We start from the raw sequence: 18,979 nt of genomic DNA, 5'->3' as shown, positions 1-18,979 counted from the left end.
ACATACAGACCCACCAACACAATGCCTGCTACATAGGCCCTCTCTTTGTTGAAATAATTAATGCATAATTAATTTTCAACTACAATCTGGTGATAGTGTACCTCTCTACAGGATCCGGTCTCTTGCTGGCATGCATGGATCATTGCTGCTGGAATGGCTAGGAATGGAGCGCTGGCCAACACCCAACATACCAGGTCCCACAAACCTGAGAAATACAGAAAGTATGAATGTGATAGTTATTTTCACAGCAAAAAATATTACCTGTAACCGACAGAAATATTTAAAACAGGAAAATGGGGGAAAATTCCCAGAAAATAAGTAATTTTTGTTTGCTGAAGTTTATTCAAAGAGCCAAAAAACAATTTGTACAATTCAATCATCATCTAAAACATGTGTCTCAAACAAGAACAAAGATGGTTTTTATGTTAGTCAATAATAAATTTTGAATAATAATGCCTCAAAATTTAAAATGAATGGTAACAGCAAAAAAAAATGAATATAGTGGCTGAGAACATTTCAACAGAAAATATTTAAAAGAACCTTGGAGCCTGAAAAAAATTAAGATTTTTTACCAAAAGTCAATTTAAAAGATGTATTAAATGAGAAATTACTTTCAACACCGAAAATGCTTGAAGCTTGACAATATCATATTTAATAGAGAGTAAATTTTAACATGCACAAAACATGATTAAGCTTAATGCTTATTATTCTACAAGGTCTCGAATGCCTCCAAAAAGGAATACATGGAGTTGGTTTAGACAGTCCACCAACATGCATAAAATGAATAAACAAACATAATTTTTAAACATTTTTTAGTCGCGACTATTATTTTGCTTGTGTAAATATTATATTTCATTCTTTTTTTTAATCTATGAAAATGGTTTCAAATACTATATTTAAAAATCCCTTTCATTTAATATGTTAATGACCACGTTTAATACCTTTGATTTCCATTGCACGATATCTTGGTATGTCTCCCAGCTCAGTAATAAACTTGTATAGAAATATTGCCTGAAAAGAAAACAAACTAGGATTTGAGTTTACAAATAATGCTAAATGAATGAAGTTACCTGATATCCTTCCTGAACAGAAAACAAACAAGGATTTCAGAATACAAATAATGCTTAATGAAAGACATTTCCACTTACAAACAAAGCACAATTATTTCAATAGGCTAAGCTAGATATATATTGCCAGATCGACACAAACTATAGACTACATAATTTAATAATGCAAAAAATGCAAACATTTTTTTGTACCATATACAATACAAATATTTATCAAAATACTGATTCTATAATGCTCCTATCAATAATGCACACTTTTATATTTAGTGCACACTTTTATATTTAGCCACTAATATATATATGATGATTGCATGCTTTTATTTCTGGCCTTTTCAAAACTAGCAAACCATCCATATTCCATTCTGCAAACAGTCCATATGATTAAACTTTTAAACTGTAGAACAAAAATCAGCAAAAAAAATTACTCGTCATAATGACCTCAGTACATGTGTATTTTGACACCATAATTGCCAGTATAATTACCTCATTCCACAAAACAATCTTGCATATCTTTGGAGCTCACAAACAGAACCTGATATATTTTTATTTTTTAAAAAATTGGTTCTAGTTTATTTGTAGTTTTTTATCATACATGTATTAACATGAACCAAACTTACATACCGCAGTTATCAGTGTAGACACCCCACACCACATGGACATCACAATCCTCTCTGCTATGCCAAAGTTCTGCTTTGCTGAAGATGCAAACACAATAGAAATAATACCGGTAACTAGCAAGGTAAATTCATAATTGATGAAACATCCACTATCATATTGTGAAAACTGTTTTAATGTTTAGTATACATAAACACTTTCTACAACTGGGAAATGAGTGGGTTTAAATGAAAACAATTTGCAAATATTGAAATAGCCTTAAAACCATTTGGATGGCAATCATTTTAAATAGTTTTGCCATGTCTACAAAACCTTTAAAAGTGAGTTTTTCTCCTTTCCAAGAAAAGAACAAGAGATGTGTTTGTCAGAAACACAATGCCCCCTATTGCACCGCTTTGTAATAAAATTTCAATATATCATTCGGCAGGTTTAGAAATTATCTCCCTTTTAAAGCTTATCACTTTCCTTGGATTGTATTTATTTACTTTTGACCTTGAAGGATGACCTTGACCTATCACCACTCAAAATGTGCAGCTCCATGCAGTGATATAGATAATTTTTTACCCATTTGGGTAAATACCCCCACTTTCTAAAGCATGGGGGTAAATGGTCAGATTTTGCCTTGCTTGAAGGGTAATTTGCGAAAAGTAAAACAAGAATATAGCCACGGTACAGACACACTACTTTAATTATGTTTGACAGTGTTTTTTGTTTTTTAACTGTCCTTGGTTTATAGGCTTCCACCACCTTTAGTCACGGAAAACTTTTTTGCCAACTTTCAACAGTTGTTTTATTAGCGTTTAAGTGTGTCCTTTTTGATTTGAAATCAGGAAATCAAATCATTCAGTATTGGCAGTACAATGTTTTTACTCGGAACAACTTTTGCCGTATAAAAAGAATCAATTTTACTTTGAGAAGTAATTTGTTTTTGCTTCGAAGAAGCCATGCTGACCTCTTCATGTAATTTAATAAACACATAAGCGCTTGACTGTCTGTTAAAAAAATTAATACTAAATTTACCATGCGTCTATATGATACAGATTATACATACCGACTGGCTAACTATTTCTACAATCCAGCGCACAAATAAGCTCTAATTTTTACGATAACCAGTCTCATATTTTGGCGAAAGACAATCAGCTGTTTGTATTTTTTGTTTACGCTGTATGCAGAGAATTTATATCATTTGCATAAGTCCAGTTGGCTTGCTTAAATGTACGCGCGGAAATGATAAATTGAGCGTATCTTGATATTACTAATGCGTATTTTACGCTGATACGCAGCTCATCTAGAACGCTGTCCATGAGATACACATGCATGCCAAATATCAAGTTGCTATGTTCAATATTGCAAAAGTTATGGCCAATGTTAAAGTTTTCGTACGGACTGACGGAGGCATACCGGGGGCATAAAAACATTTCGATTACAAATTGCAATTATTTCCACCTAAAGACAAAAAATTTATATTCAAAACTGAGTTACTTCCCTTTCAAAATAGAGACACAAAAAAAATTGAAAATATTTTGAAACCTTAGAACATGATACTATTTATTTCAAAATACAGGCAAAACAACCTTTATATTGTAAAATTGAGAATTTTTGCTGTCCAAACACAATAACAATTCATATTTTTTTTTAAAGACTGATTTAATTCCCTTTAAAAAAACAAGAAACTTTAATATTTTTCAAAAACTGCATCAATTCTCTTTCAGCTGATGACAATAAAGACTTTTGTTTCAAAAGCTGAGAAGGTAACTCCTTTTTCCAATAATATACAAAGAACCACATCACTTTAAAAACCCTTTCTAATAACTTATTTAAATTCTCACAACAGACGTGCTGCCCCTTAAAATACAGTCATACTAGTAATGTTAAATAGAGATGGTTTTGCAAACAACACTGTACATTACACACTGCAGTATCACAGTAAGAATTACCATATATGATGATCACGTATCACAGTAATCCTTACCGTATATGATGACCATGTATAACAGTAATACTTACTGTATATGATATTCATGTATAACAGTAGGACTAAACGTATATAATAATCATATATAACAGTAATACTTACCATATATGATAATCATGTATAACAGTAGGACTAAACATATATGATAATCATATATAACAGTAATACTTACCGTATATGATGACCATATATAACAGTAATACTTACCGTATATGATGATCATGCTGAGTCCATATATGGCCACCGTGAGGAAAAGCAGCTTCATCGTACACTGGTCCATCACTATGATGTAGTACATGCCCGCCTGTAAATTGAACAGAGAAAGTCAATGCTGGTAAGGAAAGCTCTATGATCATGAAAGGTGCATGGTGCCGCTAAAAAATGTGCAGGGTGGACAATTTTAATAGGTTCATTATCTAAGAAATCTAATAAAGTCTTATACCTTTAGTTGAGGATTATAAGCAGTTTTTTCATTTGCTATTGAATATTTCCACACATTTTCATTTTTCTTTATAATTCAAAGATGCAGGAGGGGAATGATTGTGTGTGTGTGTGGGGGGGGGGGGGGGGGGGGGGGGGGGGAGAACAAAATAATATGCGTCTATATTTTAGAGAAATACCATAAGTATACATATAAGTATACATATTTCATTAATAAAGTCCTTGCAAGTATGTGCCTGTTATATGAGTAAGTATTGTTATGCCTTCACTATAGGTTTTTTTTTGCATCTGTACAACAAATAAATATTATGTGTCTCAAGTACTTAAGGTTCTCATAGATTTGCAAGAAAAAAAACTGTGTCATGTTGCTAAAAATATAGCCTCCTATGGCAATTAAATGACATATCACTTTAAAATCCAATGGTAAGGGCATCCATCATTTAAATATGGATGCGCTGACACCGACATAAATCGAATGCAACACAAACAAGAGCCCGCGTTCCAAGACATATGCCCCCTAAACAGGACTTTGAACTAGTGCCCTCAATTTCAATAAGGGTCATCTTCTTTCCAAGAGCAATGCACACGTTGAAGTATCAAGCCAATGGGCCAGTTTGTTGACGAGTTATTGATCCGAAGCAATTTTCACACTTAGCGTGACAGTGACCTTGACCTTTAACCTAGTGACCACAATTTCAATAGGGGTCATCTTCTTTGCAAGGCAAATGCACATGGTTAGTATCAAGCCAATTGGTGAATCAGTTGACGAGTTGTTGATCGGAAACAATTTTAACACTTATAGTGACAGTGACCTTTTACCTAGTGACCGCAATTTCAATAAGGGTCATCTAATGTTCAAGGCCAATCCACATATTAAGTATCAAGTCAATCGGTAAAATCGTTAAAAAGTTATTGATCGGAAACGATTTTCACACTTTGTAACAGTGACCTTTGACCTAATGACCCCAATTTAAATAGGGGTCATCTACTGGCAAAGGCCAATGCACATGGGAAGTATCAAGCAAATATGTCCATCTTTTCACAAGTTATTGATTGGAGACTAACTGGTATTCCAACAGACAGACATACCAACCAACAACCAGCAAAACAATATACCCATTCTTCTTCGAAGGGAGGCATACACATTTATTAATATGTAATATAACATTTAACTGCTGTGAATTATAATGCATAAAGCTTTTCAAAAATGTTTTGTCTACAGCTAGATTTTATACCAACAAAATACCATCTAACCTGTGTAGTGTGTAGTATGGATGTACCAACACCGACAGAGATCAGAGCAAAGGCGGCACAGAAGTTGATGCAGCCGCGCCGCTCCTGGAAACTCTCACTCCAGCCTACGAGACCGTCCACCAAGTTGTCAAGTATCGTAAACATGGCAACAATCTGAAGAAGAATACCAACACTACCATCAGAAACAAGGGCTGTTTGTAAAAGATGCATGCCCTCCATATGGGCTGTCAGTTGTAGTGGCAGCCATTGTGTGAATACATTTTTTGTCACTGTGACCTTGACCTTTGACCTAGTGACCTGAAAATCAATAGGGGTCATCTGCCAGTCATGATCAATGTACCTATGAAGTTTCATGATCCTAGGCCTAATTATTCTTGAGTTTTCATCAGGATACCATTTTACTGTTTTGAGTCACTGTGACCTTGACCTTTGACCTAGTGACCTAAAAATTAATAGGGGTCATCTGCCAGTCATGATCAATGTACCTATGAAGTTTCATGATCCTAGGCGTAAGCATTCTCGATTTATCATCCGGAAACCATTTTACTGTTTCAAGTCACTGCGACCTTGACATTTGACCAAGTGACCTGAAAATCAATAGGGGTCATCTGCCAGTCATGATCAATGTACCTATGAAGTTTCATGATCCTAGCACTAAGCGTTCTTGAGTTATCATCCGGAAACAATCTGGTGGACGGACCGACCGACCGATCGACATGTGCAAAACAATATACCCCCTTATCTTCATTAGGGGGGCATAAAAAGGCTTTAAAGGCATAGTTTAAGGAATGCCTGGCCACTCCCACGAGGATTTCCATTCTATAAAATATATTTATCTACAGATTGCAGAACCTCGTAAAGGTTGCGAATATTACAAGAAAAGTACTTATCTATTCAGAAAGTGCCAGCTTAAAGTTAAAGTAGATTTTTTAGTATTAAAAGCATGGTGAAAATCTGAAGATAAGTAACTTAGAATTCCAAAATGCTTGGCATTAACATGTCATAAACATATGCAAAAATATTTCCTATAAATGTGATTCTAGCTTTATTGAAAGTGACCTTTGTAATACATATTAATTATTAATTAATTAATTAATTCGTTGCAATATGATAAGGAATGTAACAAATAAAACATTGTGAAATGACCGTGTTTAACATATGCTTAAACAGATGTTTCAATTGTGATTTAAGAAAGAACTAGCCCTGGTAATGAATATTAATGAGTAACCATAAAAAAAATTAACGTTGCTAAATTAAAACATTAAATGACGTTGTTTAAATATGAAAATGTGATAAAAAGTAAGTATCTCCTATTTTAAAATAAAAACTTACCAAGAACATGAGTCCAGCCAGGAAAATGGACAGGTAAAACAGAAGGGCATACACCGGTGGGATACCAAGTTGTGCAAATGCAGATGGCATAGTTGTGAAAATCACGTCCAGACCTGAAAGAAAACCGCAGATGATTGAAATACATGAATGATTCTACTAGAAAGACAATGACTTCCATACGATGGAACTGGAAAAACAGATTTGTGTCATACATTTATTACCCCATCGGAAGAATACAATAAGTTTGTAAAACATGTTTTCCCCACCATATGGGTGAATTTGCAAAAATTATTTCCAGGAATGATAGAAAGTGAACATGTTAGTTAGACATGAATTCAAGCACTATATGAGTAAATCTGTAAAAAATACGCAATTACAGCTAACATGTAAACCTATGGTTAACATCTCCAATGCAACATGATTGCAGTGTCAGATTGATTGCATACAGAAGGCACACCTCAGCCCACACCTTAGTTTTACATTAAAGCTATATTATACATGCATAAATTACACCCTTGAAATAAACATTATTTACGCTTTTTATCTGTGACATTGTATGTTTATTTAAGCTGTATTAGGCTATTTCCAACTGAACATATTTTACCTTTAATGAAGCAACTATTACCCTACTTTCAACCTGAACATAGACCCTTTACCGCTTAGATATGTATTTTCACTAGAGCTGTAACGATTCACCCATCATTTGATTCAATTTGATTTCGATACCAAATGGTCCGATTCGATTATTTTCGATTCCATTCAGATTAAACTATTTGCTGCTTATTTTGCAAACTATTTCATGTTTGGTTTGTCCAGAGCATGAATTAATATGTTTGGTATTTGCTATTAACTTATTATGTTGTACATTTAAAGTGTTTAATTTTTTAAATAAAATTTAAAAACGCAACATGTTTTATAAGTAACAAATTTATTGAACAAAACTTCCTGTTGAGTTATTCTTAAATAGCATAAAATGCACAATGTATCACATGGTTTAACAGAAAAAACAACATGTAAGTACAGTCAAACCTGAATTCAGCGGTCAGTCAAGGGAAATGATCAAAGTGACCGTTGTCCAAAGGTGACCGTTGAATTCGGATCACAATTTTAAGAAGGTTGGTCAGTTGGTAGTATTACTACGTCGTTACCCCACCCAGTCGTTTGCATACAGTGTTAAACAAATGCTCATTGCATTAACAAAGCATAATAACAGCATTAACTTACGCGTGAACATTGAATAATAGAGAATAATATCTTTTAGATTGATTTAATTTCATATTGTTAAATTAAACAATGACTTTATCAACGCTGGTATAATTGTTTACTCATGCATCTCATTCATTTAATAAAGCTTGTCACGTTCCGTTGACGTCACGTCCGTAAAAGTCTTTAAAGCGGATTCGGTGTCATAAACCGATAGTACGGTGTAATTGTACCGTTCTAATTCAAAGAAATAGCGGTCATTTAATTTAGCGATAATTACTTTCAACAAGTCATAAACTCTGATATATTTTCTTTTGAAGATACCCCCACAATTATCCCCGGAAAAGAAACCTACTCAACACCTTATAATTTGTTTACTCGCAGCGGGCCGCTTTTATAACATCATAGACAATTACCGCTTTCAGACGCTTTAAATGCAAAATAGACGGACAAATAATGTGCTGTGTTTTTAATTTTCGCGACTCGAGACGACTGACGCGTGACCGTTGATTTCATGTCAAACATGAATTTCGGAGTGGAATATAGTGGCCGTTGGCCGTTATGGTCAGGTGGCCGTTAAATTCAAGTGCAATATAGAGTGTTTTTCGTCGGGGGGATTCCAGACTGACCGTTGTCTGCAGGTGACCGGTAAATTCAGGTGGCCGTTAGGTCAGTTTCGACTGTATATAAATAATTTCCAGTTGACTTCTTTACAGAATGCACACAGTTTAGTAAACAAACCATATTGGTAACTTACGTCAAATAAACATGTTTTGTAAGTTGCCTTTGAATCAGAACCTTCGCAAACCCGAAATGTTCCCATACTTTTGATTTTAATTTTGACGGTGCGTCTTTCGGCATGGTTGAAGAAGCCATTTTATCGGCTGATGTAATGCTCAGCATGTTATTCATTTATTCATTGGATGCCATATTGGCTATTGACCAATCACAAGACATATTACAAATGACAAGAACATTGAGACGACGGATTTGGAAAGTAAGGTTTAAAATGCGGATCAATCGAGTTTGCAGTGAATCAAATCGAAATTGGCCGCATTGGTATCGAAATCGAATCGGCGGCGTTGAACCGTTTTTTGGATGCATCGAACCGAATCGTTACAGCTCTAATTTTCACGCATCAGGGGTGTCAATTGGCCTTAATCTTAAATCCTGAAAATCATCCTAGAATTTGGGGGATAGAGTCAAAAGAGTTTTAATTATTCATTAAATTATGTTTCCTTTGTAAACAATATGCCAAAGGTCAATAATTTGTGTTGAAGATGACATTTTGTGACAAAAATGCTTAAAATAACCAAAACAATCCTCTGTTTTATATCAATATCAAAATTTTTCCTTGAGGGCTTAAATCCTGAATTCAGGAATAATCCTGAAAATTGACACCACTGGGCATTTATAGTCCCTTAGAAAGTTCTATTTAATTTAAGACCTTTCTTACTAGATTCATGTTGTTAAGGCTTCATTTCCAAACCTTAGATACTGATGAGCAGCAAACAACATAAAACCTGAACAGACTGCAAATTATTCGCAGGCTGTTATGGTTTTATGCTGTATGCACATAGCCATTTTCACTTTGCTAAGTGAGAAAGGGTTAAGTTACCTTTGATGTTGTATCTGTAACTGGAGATCAGCTGCTGCAGGTTGCCGATGTATGGGGCCATTGCCAGCTGGGGGATCTGACATGTGGCTGCGTAGACCAGGATCACAAACATCCACGAGCTAAACAATACACACAGTTATACATCAGCAGAAGATAAACTTTATTGTGACATGTGGTACTTTATTTTGAGAAAGAAGAGTGACAAAATAGGGATGTACAATTTTACTCTTCCACTTGAAATGGTCAATGAATAGAACCTGTTGGGTAAGCTTGATTCATCTCATGCTAGTCCAACCCGGAGAGTGCATTATCCACATTTGTTATAGTTTATGTGTATATGACGATTCAGTAAGAAATTATCAACATTTTAACTTTACAGCAAACTTGAATTTGTTCTTACATAAATACAGTAGAATTGCAATAACTCGAGCTGGCGATTCCTCGAAAACTGGCTATTACTCGAGCATTAAAGAAAGTCCCTAGCATTTTCCTTTAATGTCTATATAAAAATACCCGCGATAACTCAAACATGCGATTTTTGTTAACTCGAGGTCGTGTGCCGGTCCCTGAAAGGCATTTCACACCTAATTAACTGGCAATTATTCGAGGACGCTTTCTCGTCTGGTCGGTGCTAAAAATATTCGAGTTGTGAAAACAGCGCAAACAAGCAAACAAACGACGCTCGATTAGGTGTGAAGTTAGTTGCAGTTTGAGAAACACTTCAAATTGTCATCCTTTGAAAAGAAGATCAAACCTACACAGTTTAAATGATAATTAAATAATAACCAGCAATCGATAATTATCGCGAAACGTCTTCCGCCATCAGTTCCGGGAAGCTTATGGGTTGCGACAATCTTCAATCATTGACTTTGCGCAACACAAGTCTTACTAATGTACATAAAATGCAAAGTGTGTAGTGATTATGTTGTTTTCAGTGTGTATTTTTTTCATGCGCATGTTCGTACCTTGTGTGCTTTTTTAAAGTAATTATGCTACATGTACAGTGAATATTTTTTATGAGATTTTTCTGATTATACTAATGTTTTGTGTGTATGTTGAAACAATGAAATGAATTTACGATCATCTTAATTGTTTTGTTTATTATACTGTAACCTTAAGCGATTTTTACAAAGCCTTTCTTTCTCTAGCACCGTCTTACATGTAAATAAAGCGTTTGTGGTCAGAAGTTAGCATTATCAAACGAGACAGTGAAAACAAATAATACCATGGATTACTCGAAACCTGCGATTACTCGAGCATCGATGTCGGTCCCATGCTTCCTCGAGTTATCGCAGTTTTACTGTATTTTAGAAAACTTAAAAATGTCACAAGAAAAGAAATTTACAAAATGACAAAGTATGCAACATTTCATTTCTACCATATCTAGGAGGCCTCATTTATAATAATAATTATTTAACCAAGCAATGATGTTAGACTAATTTTTTTGCAGCTTGCGCACATTCATAAATAATTTCCAAAAATGCTAATTCTGTCAAAATGCTAATGTTTTTTTTTCTCCAGTCAAGTGTCATTGGTAATATATACGTATGGACAACTCTTTGTATTATCTGTATATATATTATGTATACATGTTGCATTATGGGCCAGACGCCTTTCTTTACAATAAACTTACTACTACCACTGCTTATTCATGATTGCACATTACACTTATTATTTGTACTCACATGTTTCTGCTCAGACGACCATTGCCCGTCATCTTGCCCATGGTTGGTAAAATAGCTGTCCAGACTGGTACAGAGTTCACAACCAGTGAAAATCCTGATATCCAATCCTGAATAGAAACCAGCCTTTTATTTACTGGTAAAGCTCACCTCAAGTGAAAATCCTGATATTCAGTCCTAAAATGAAACCCACTGGGAAAAACTGTAACAAATTTCACATTTAGTGCAAATTATGATATCCAGCCCTACAATGAAACCAGTCTATTATATACTGTATCAGAGACCAACACCAGTAAAAATTCTGATCATGTCTCTTATTTACTGTATAAGAGTGTACCACCAATAAAAATACTGATTCCATGTCCCGGAAAGAAACTTTTGTATTATTTGGTGCAACAAAATTCACCAACTGTGAAATTTCTAATATCAAGTCCTTCAATAAACCCGCCCAGACCAACACCAGTAAAAATTCTGATCATGTCTCTTATTTACTGCATAAGAGTGTACCACCAATAAAAATACTGATTCCATGTCCTGGAAAGAAACTTTTGTATTATTTGGTGCAACAAAATTCACCAACTGTCATCAAGTCCTTCAATAAAGCTCGCCCATTGTTAATTGTAACATAGCATGCATGGTCCATATTTCGCAACTTGATTGCTGCTAACATATTTCAAGGACCTTAGCTGGTCATTGAAATAAAGGACGAATTGATGTGTGAAGCAATATTTATTCATTTTTGTTTCCCACAAAATACCTGCATTTAATTCAAATTCCAAATTAAATATCATACTTACTAAGCATTAGACTTTGTTCTTAATGACTATGCTACTTCCCCTATTGTGGATTCAAATTTGGCAACTTATTTGCTTAGAAACATACCTTAATCAGAGGAGTGTTTTCCTCATGCAGCTTATGAAACTGGGACATGTCCATCGTGTACAGATTACCAAGGAATGTGTTGGTGGCATTGGAGTCCAGCTGACTGTATCCATACCCCAGCACTGTGAATATCAGGGACAGGAAGCCCGGCCCCAGTAGGAACAGAATCTGAAACAAGATATGCTTGATTATCCAAAAGGTCCACAGTCAATCTTGGAAGGCAATTTGATTAATTACATAACTTAATCTAAATAAAGTCATGGTCACATGAGTCTACTAGATGAGTGCAGTGCATGCATTAGCTTCATAACCCATAATGAAAAATAGGTCTAAGACACACTCCAAAATATAAACAGTATTGGAAACAAGCAACAATAAACAAGCAGCAATATCAGTTAATAAAGAATCTTTTCTTTGAAATTAGAAATGCACTCAGATGCCTTGTTGGGGCAATTATATTGCTGTATAAATTATTCAGGAATTCTAATACCACAAATTAGATAAGGCCTAGTATTTGAGCTTAAAAAGCCTTTTTGCATTATTCATCAATTCTAATACACCAAGTTATTTTGAAGTATTTTAAATAAGGTCAAATTCCAGTTTTTTTTAGCTTAAAAGCTAATATGAATAATTCAGTCATTCTAATTCAGCAAGTCATTTCAAAGTCATAAACTTCATTACCCCTTTACCACTTAGATACTTATTTTGACGTATTTTGACGTGTTTGCAGTCCCTGTGAAAGTTAAATTTAATTAAAGACCTTTCTTACCAGATTCAAGTTTTAAAGGCTTCATTTCCAAACCTTAGATACTGATGAGCAGCAAACAGCATAAAACATGAACAGACTGCGAGTTACTCGCAGACTGTTCTGTCTTTATGCTGTTTGCACATAGCCATTTTCACTTTGCTTATAAGTGGGAAAGGGTTAAATTAAGGTCCAGTGTCAGAGCTTTATTGCCCATTTGTATTGTTTTTAAATACACTATATAGATCAAGGTCAAGTGTTAGTGAACCTTTAGCTGACTAGATACACTGACTGTGTGTGTAAGCACTATAAAACCTGCCCAAAGAACAATATCAGAAACAAAACTGTTTGATAAAAAAAAAGTTGCACCATGTTTGGTAACTGAATGCTCTTTTGATTATCTTGACCATCAAATTAGGCGTTGGAGGCCTTTCGATTAATTTTCCAATAATATAGTGACCATTGCAAGAAGACAATTCTGTATGGGTGACGCCAAATCTCTAGTTTTGTTTTACAAAAGGCATTTGCTCAGTATTTACAAATATTTCACACATTGTTGCTAATATTTATGTAACAATATTGATGGTTGTTTAAAAAAATCATTTATCATCAAATTAGAGTTTTGTCAATGCAAAGTATTTGAATATGAGATAATGTAACTGTTGGTTGTTTTTGTCCAAATGGTAATTAAGTCAAGAGTTTTATAAAATTATGTGATTGTTGTGTGATTTTTAAAATAGACAAGAAAATACATATGCAAGTGCATTGTGTTTATGTTTCTGATCTTTTATAGTTTGCATTAAATTATAAAAATTTGTGGCATACTATAGGAATAGTTCCCATCATTTTTTACTGCCTAACATTAAAGAAAGCTCCCATTCAAAACTAAAAACATTACAGGAACCTCAAAATTAAGCTCCTGTCATTGCAACGCTTTGCATGGACCTTAATGCCGAAATATCATTCAAAGAGGCTCTTAGTTTTCTATTCTTTTCTTTAAAATTATGTTAGGCCAATGACTCACCCATCCACAGACACGAGGTCCAAACGCCAGACTTATAAAAACGAACACCCAGACAGCTGCTAATGCCAACGGTAACACCGGGAAGTTGACTTTTTCTAGTTGTTCTGAGAACTTCCACACTGGAAAACCACGCACGTCAGAAATGTTTGCAGAAATTTGTAGGTACTCCTTGCTGTAACAAAATATGTTTTTTTTAATTCATTTTTATAATAGGAAGATAGATTGGAAAATGTCAATGGACAAGGGTTGAGTGAAACTATAATTTCACTCCAAACACATGTAATCTTCTGATCACCTATCAGGCGTCTCACATTGTAAGGTTGGGGTATCATCAGGCAATTTTAACAAACATATTTAAACAATAATGCAACCATGGGATGGAAATTAAAAAAAAATTAGGAGGATTCTTTATTCACAAAATATCCTTTTTAACCCTTTGCATGCTGGGAAATGTGTCTTCTGCAAAAATGTCGTCTGCTGAATTTCTATAATTAGCTTTTCTTTGATTTTTTTTCAAAGAACACTATCAGAATAGCAAACAGTTTGGATCCTGATGAGACGCCACGTTCTGTGGCGTCTCATCTGGATCCAAACTGTTTGCAAAGGCCTTCAAAATTCGGTTCCCGCACTGAAAGGGTTAAAACAGAAAATAGAGGTATTATAAGCAATGTGTCAGACTGGTTTCACAAAGTCTGCTTCCGTTAGATGGAACTGATGTCCAACAGGAATACTAGTAACTGATGTAAGATAAAAGCAAATCTGCAACTAGGTATATTGCAACTGAACTTAACTGTAACTTTTATTCACAATATCAATTAACTTAAAATACATAAAGATTGAACAAAACTTCTTAAGTTATTGTCAGCATTCATACATATTTGCTGCATGTAACAAAATAACTGAAATTGATCAATACCATTGTGGATACATGTAGTTATTGTCCAATCAATTGCCTGGTGAATGATTAAGTTCCAGTGCAGAAAAGCTGTATTTTTGCCAAATTTTATGTTGACCTTTGTTGGACCCTTACCTTTCAGTAAGAAACCCATGTCTTACACATGACATATTGACTCTTCATTTGTGGTAAGTTATTTTAAGATTGCATGATGAATTACAGTCCTGATGACTTAATACATGCACATTCACTTAACAGCTATTGTAATAGCTTTCAATACTTTTTTCTTTCTTTGGAATTGCCATTTTTTACAATTTTAAAGAGATCTGACTTATTTCGTTCAATGTTGACAAGTTTTAGATCTTTTTTTCACAAATTGTGGGGCCAAAGGTCGCTTAAAAAACAACAGGACAAAAAGAGCTGGCTTTAATAATTCATCTGACTGCACGGGGGTGAAAACAAAATTCAGTATCATAAATACGCACTCAAAGAACTGGGCTTCTGCAGGCACAGGTCTGTTCTCATCTAGTGGTGACATGTGGTAAGGTGTACCAGGTTTGCTGTAATATAAAAAAACATTTCGTGATATGCTAACAAATTATCTTTTACAAAATTAATTGGTTTAGTTTGATATTTTGCTGCTTTAAACAGCATTTAAGTTTCATGTGTAACGACAATCAGTTAACCAACTCACTCTTTTCCGGGGAAAGCTGCTTTACCAGTACTAAGTGCACATACATGAACATAAAGCTATGCCAGTAACTGACAACTGCCATACTAGAATCACAAGCAGTTAGGACAATAGCTGAAGAGAGGATTTCATTAACAATTCACACAAGTTATCTCGCCAGGTCTGTGATCGAACCCATGAATTTATAGTCCAGCAAGTTACCCACTGGCTAAAGAATACACAAAGTTTTTTTCCTTAAACATTCCTTAAAGATCTTTTATAGTTATGTTCAGTTAAAATAAAATTCCATTCAGTGTATCGATCTTCCAACAAGGGCTGTTTGTAAAACATGCATGCCCCCCATATGGGCTGTCCGTTGTAGTGGCAGCCATTGTGTGAATACGTTTTTTGTCACTGTGACCTTGACCTTTGACCTAGTGACCTGAAAATCAATAGGGGTCATCTGTGAGTCACGATCAATGTACATATGAAGTGTCATGATCCTAGGCAAAAGCGTTCTTGAGGTTATCAACCGAAAATCATTTTACTATTTCGGGTCACCGTGACCTTGACCTTTGACCTAGTGACCTCAAAATCAATAGGGGTCATCTGCGAGTCATGATCAATCTACCCATGAAGTTTCATGATCCAAGGCGTATGCATTCTTGAGTTATTATCCGGAAACCATTTTACTATTTCGGGTCACCGTGACCTTGACCTTTGACCTAGTGACCTCAAAATCAATAGGGGTCGTCTGCGAGTCATGATCAATCTACCCATGAAGTCTCATGATCCTAGGCGAATGCGTTCTTGAGTTATCATTCAAAAACCATTTTACTATTTCGGGTCACCGTGACCTTGACCTTTGACCTAGTGACCTCAAAATCAATAGGGGTCATATGCGAGTCATGATCAATGTACCTATAAAGTTTCATGATCCTAGGCCCAAGCGTTCCTGAGTTATCATCTGACAACCACCTGGTGGACGGACCGACAGACCGACTGACATGAGCAAAGCAATATACCCCCTCTTCTTCGAAGGGGGGGCATAATAAATAACAGACTTTTATATATGATCTCTTCTTTCAGTTCCGGTTTCATTCGATACCAGTACTCACACATTCATCTGCACGTCCGCCACCCCTCCAATGCAGGACTGAGTCACCCAGGGATGGTTGCAACCGCTCCAGACGTATGGGTGCTTGGCAACCGCAATGAACGCGTACATTCCGTAGTGAGTGACCAGTGGGGCAAACAAGACACACATCAGGAATAGTTGGATCAGCAGGGTGACCCCAATACCTGGGGAAACATAACATTTCAACATTGAACAATATATGCTTATAAATTGGACATATATCTAAAGTTTTCAGGCACAATTTATGGACTGAAGTTCATTAATGGAAGAGTTGAAGACATACATGATGTGCTTGAAAGTCTGTTGTTTTTTCAACTTTGTCAATACACTTTACCAAAACAAAAACACCAAAGCTGTTTGTCAAACCAGATATGCCACAGCCACTCTAGTATCTACATTTGTAAAAGGCAATATTTTTATGTTTAAAGGGACTGTCCAACAGATTTTGCCATGTATTAAAGCTTGTCATTAACTGCTTAAAATCCTTTATATTGATAAATTTAAACATTTGAACTAAAAATCTCCAGTAAAAATAAGAATACAAATTAAAAAAAAAAGAAGAAAAAACGTTAACCTCCACAGGGCTCGAACCACTGACCCCTAGAGTCATGGAGTTATGGAGTAAAATGTCTCCAGACTTTACCACTCGACCATCCACGCTAACGACTAATACTGAGGTATTTTAGCTATATAAGTAATCCCCGTAGTTCCCGAAAATATAGATTTGCTTCGAATGACGCTTTTGACTGTTGGACAGTCCCTTAAATATAACACATTATCTTGATATAATGACAATTTTTAAGAAGACTTTAGAAAATCTGATCATGCCCAATAAAATTATGGGCTGCATCTGAATGTTTCCTTTTAAAACACACTGCATACAAGCTATTGTGTGATCCCTTATTTTGCAATGTCCAGAATATCACATATTGACCAAGACTCAGAGTGATTTAATAAGACTAAGGCTTTTAATGTTTACATCTTTAAATAAATCGGTTAAAACTTAAGTTAAAACTAGAGCTTTGTCACAGATGTGACGTATACAAATGTACCCCCATGTGCCGCATTGATACAGACTATTTTGCATGCTGTCTTCACAAAACAAGAGAATCTAATTTTTGGCGATTTTTAAGAATTATTATGCCATTATCATTTATGGCCATTTTTGACCTTTAAACTCAAAGTGTGACCTTAACCTTGGAGACATCGACATAATTCTTTTGTGCGACACACTGTAAAATGATCGTGAACAAATGATTTTAAAATGTCACAATGAACGACATAGTTATGGCCCGGACAAGCTCATCATGGCCATTTTTTACCTTTGAACTCAGTGTGACCTTGGAGATATCTACGTAATTCGTTTGCGCGACACACTGTCCAATGATGATGAACAAATGTGCCAAATGATTTTAAAATCTCACAATAAATGACAAAGTTATGGCCCTGACAAGATTTCGGGACAGTCTGACCGACCGACAGACAGACCAACAAAGTGACTCCTATATAGCGCCCATTACCAATAGTAATGGGGGTATAAAAATGTCATACCTTTCAGAATTGGAATATGAGTAGAAAGCAATCCCACAATGCCCTTCTGCTGGTGGTTTCCCAGCTTCAGTTGAATGAACACCGGAGGGACGCAGAGAACAATCAGGAACAGGTAAGCAGCAAGGAGGGACATGCCTGGAATAGAAACATAACAAACATGTATAAAACCATTTAACATGCTCTCAGAAAGTTATTATAGAATACGTATACCCCTGACTAGCAGCCAAGTTGTTTAAGTATGCAGTTGTTTATACTAAATTATAGTCTTTTTTATTGATGCTGACTCCCATGACAATGCCCTTTTATCTCAGAATAGAGAGTGATCAACTTTCCTTCAAGACTAACCAACATACTTATTTATTTTCGTTAAGTTAAATGCGACCTTGACCTTTGACCTGTTGAACTCAAAGTAACCAGCATACTATTTAATTGATAATGGTTCAAGAGATTCCTGGGTATCATGCAATCACACAGAACACACATTTTATGTTAATACAAACCCAAGTAACCTTAACCATTGACCTGGTGATCAATTAAGGTGATCATAGGTCAAAACGTTCGAAATGTATAAACGTTTTTTTGCTCTTTTAAAAATGGATTGACAACAATTGCAGTGTTGTTTTTTTATAACAAATACTTTAAAATTGATAATAATTTTTTGGGGGATATTATATTTACTTATGTTCAACTACACTATGTCTAGCGCGATTTCTGCCATCCACATCACATCACGGTGATTCAGCCCGAGTGGAAAATTACTATCTCACCACGATACACCGTTGAACACGGTGATTTTGCCGTGGCAAATTGCGGTGTCAGTCTCTGCGTTATCGGGAAATTGATCTCACGATGGACCACCATGATCGCGGTGGACCACCACGGCCTTG

The 18,979-nt window shown here is 35.3% G+C and overlaps 2 protein-coding genes across 4 annotated transcripts in view; both read right to left on the bottom strand.

The window, feature by feature from the left end:
- The window catches only part of LOC127865674 (uncharacterized), a 323,557-nt gene that overhangs the window by 5,037 nt on the left and 299,541 nt on the right, over positions 1 to 18,979 (bottom strand). The window lies entirely within an intron of this gene.
- LOC127865686 (sodium- and chloride-dependent glycine transporter 1-like) overlaps positions 1 to 18,979 on the bottom strand; it is a 70,218-nt gene that overhangs the window by 5,037 nt on the left and 46,202 nt on the right. For all 3 annotated transcript variants that reach the window (XM_052405624.1, XM_052405621.1, XM_052405623.1), the window contains exons 3-15: positions 18,093 to 18,227; positions 16,522 to 16,705; positions 15,219 to 15,293; positions 13,839 to 14,010; positions 12,070 to 12,237; positions 11,191 to 11,297; positions 9,506 to 9,624; positions 6,685 to 6,797; positions 5,353 to 5,505; positions 3,865 to 3,961; positions 1,689 to 1,762; positions 942 to 1,011; positions 102 to 205 (exon numbers count right to left, since the gene is read on the bottom strand). In XM_052405624.1, the coding sequence (XP_052261584.1) occupies positions 102 to 205; positions 942 to 1,011; positions 1,689 to 1,762; positions 3,865 to 3,961; positions 5,353 to 5,505; positions 6,685 to 6,797; positions 9,506 to 9,624; positions 11,191 to 11,297; positions 12,070 to 12,237; positions 13,839 to 14,010; positions 15,219 to 15,293; positions 16,522 to 16,705; positions 18,093 to 18,227 (1,571 nt within the window). The remainder of the gene's footprint in view (positions 1 to 101; positions 206 to 941; positions 1,012 to 1,688; positions 1,763 to 3,864; positions 3,962 to 5,352; positions 5,506 to 6,684; positions 6,798 to 9,505; positions 9,625 to 11,190; positions 11,298 to 12,069; positions 12,238 to 13,838; positions 14,011 to 15,218; positions 15,294 to 16,521; positions 16,706 to 18,092; positions 18,228 to 18,979) is intronic.

The sequence above is a fragment of the Dreissena polymorpha genome, chromosome 2 (assembly GCF_020536995.1).
Source record: "Dreissena polymorpha isolate Duluth1 chromosome 2, UMN_Dpol_1.0, whole genome shotgun sequence".
Taxonomy (NCBI): domain Eukaryota; kingdom Metazoa; phylum Mollusca; class Bivalvia; order Myida; family Dreissenidae; genus Dreissena; species Dreissena polymorpha.
This window is presented reverse-complemented; position numbering and strand designations above follow the sequence as displayed.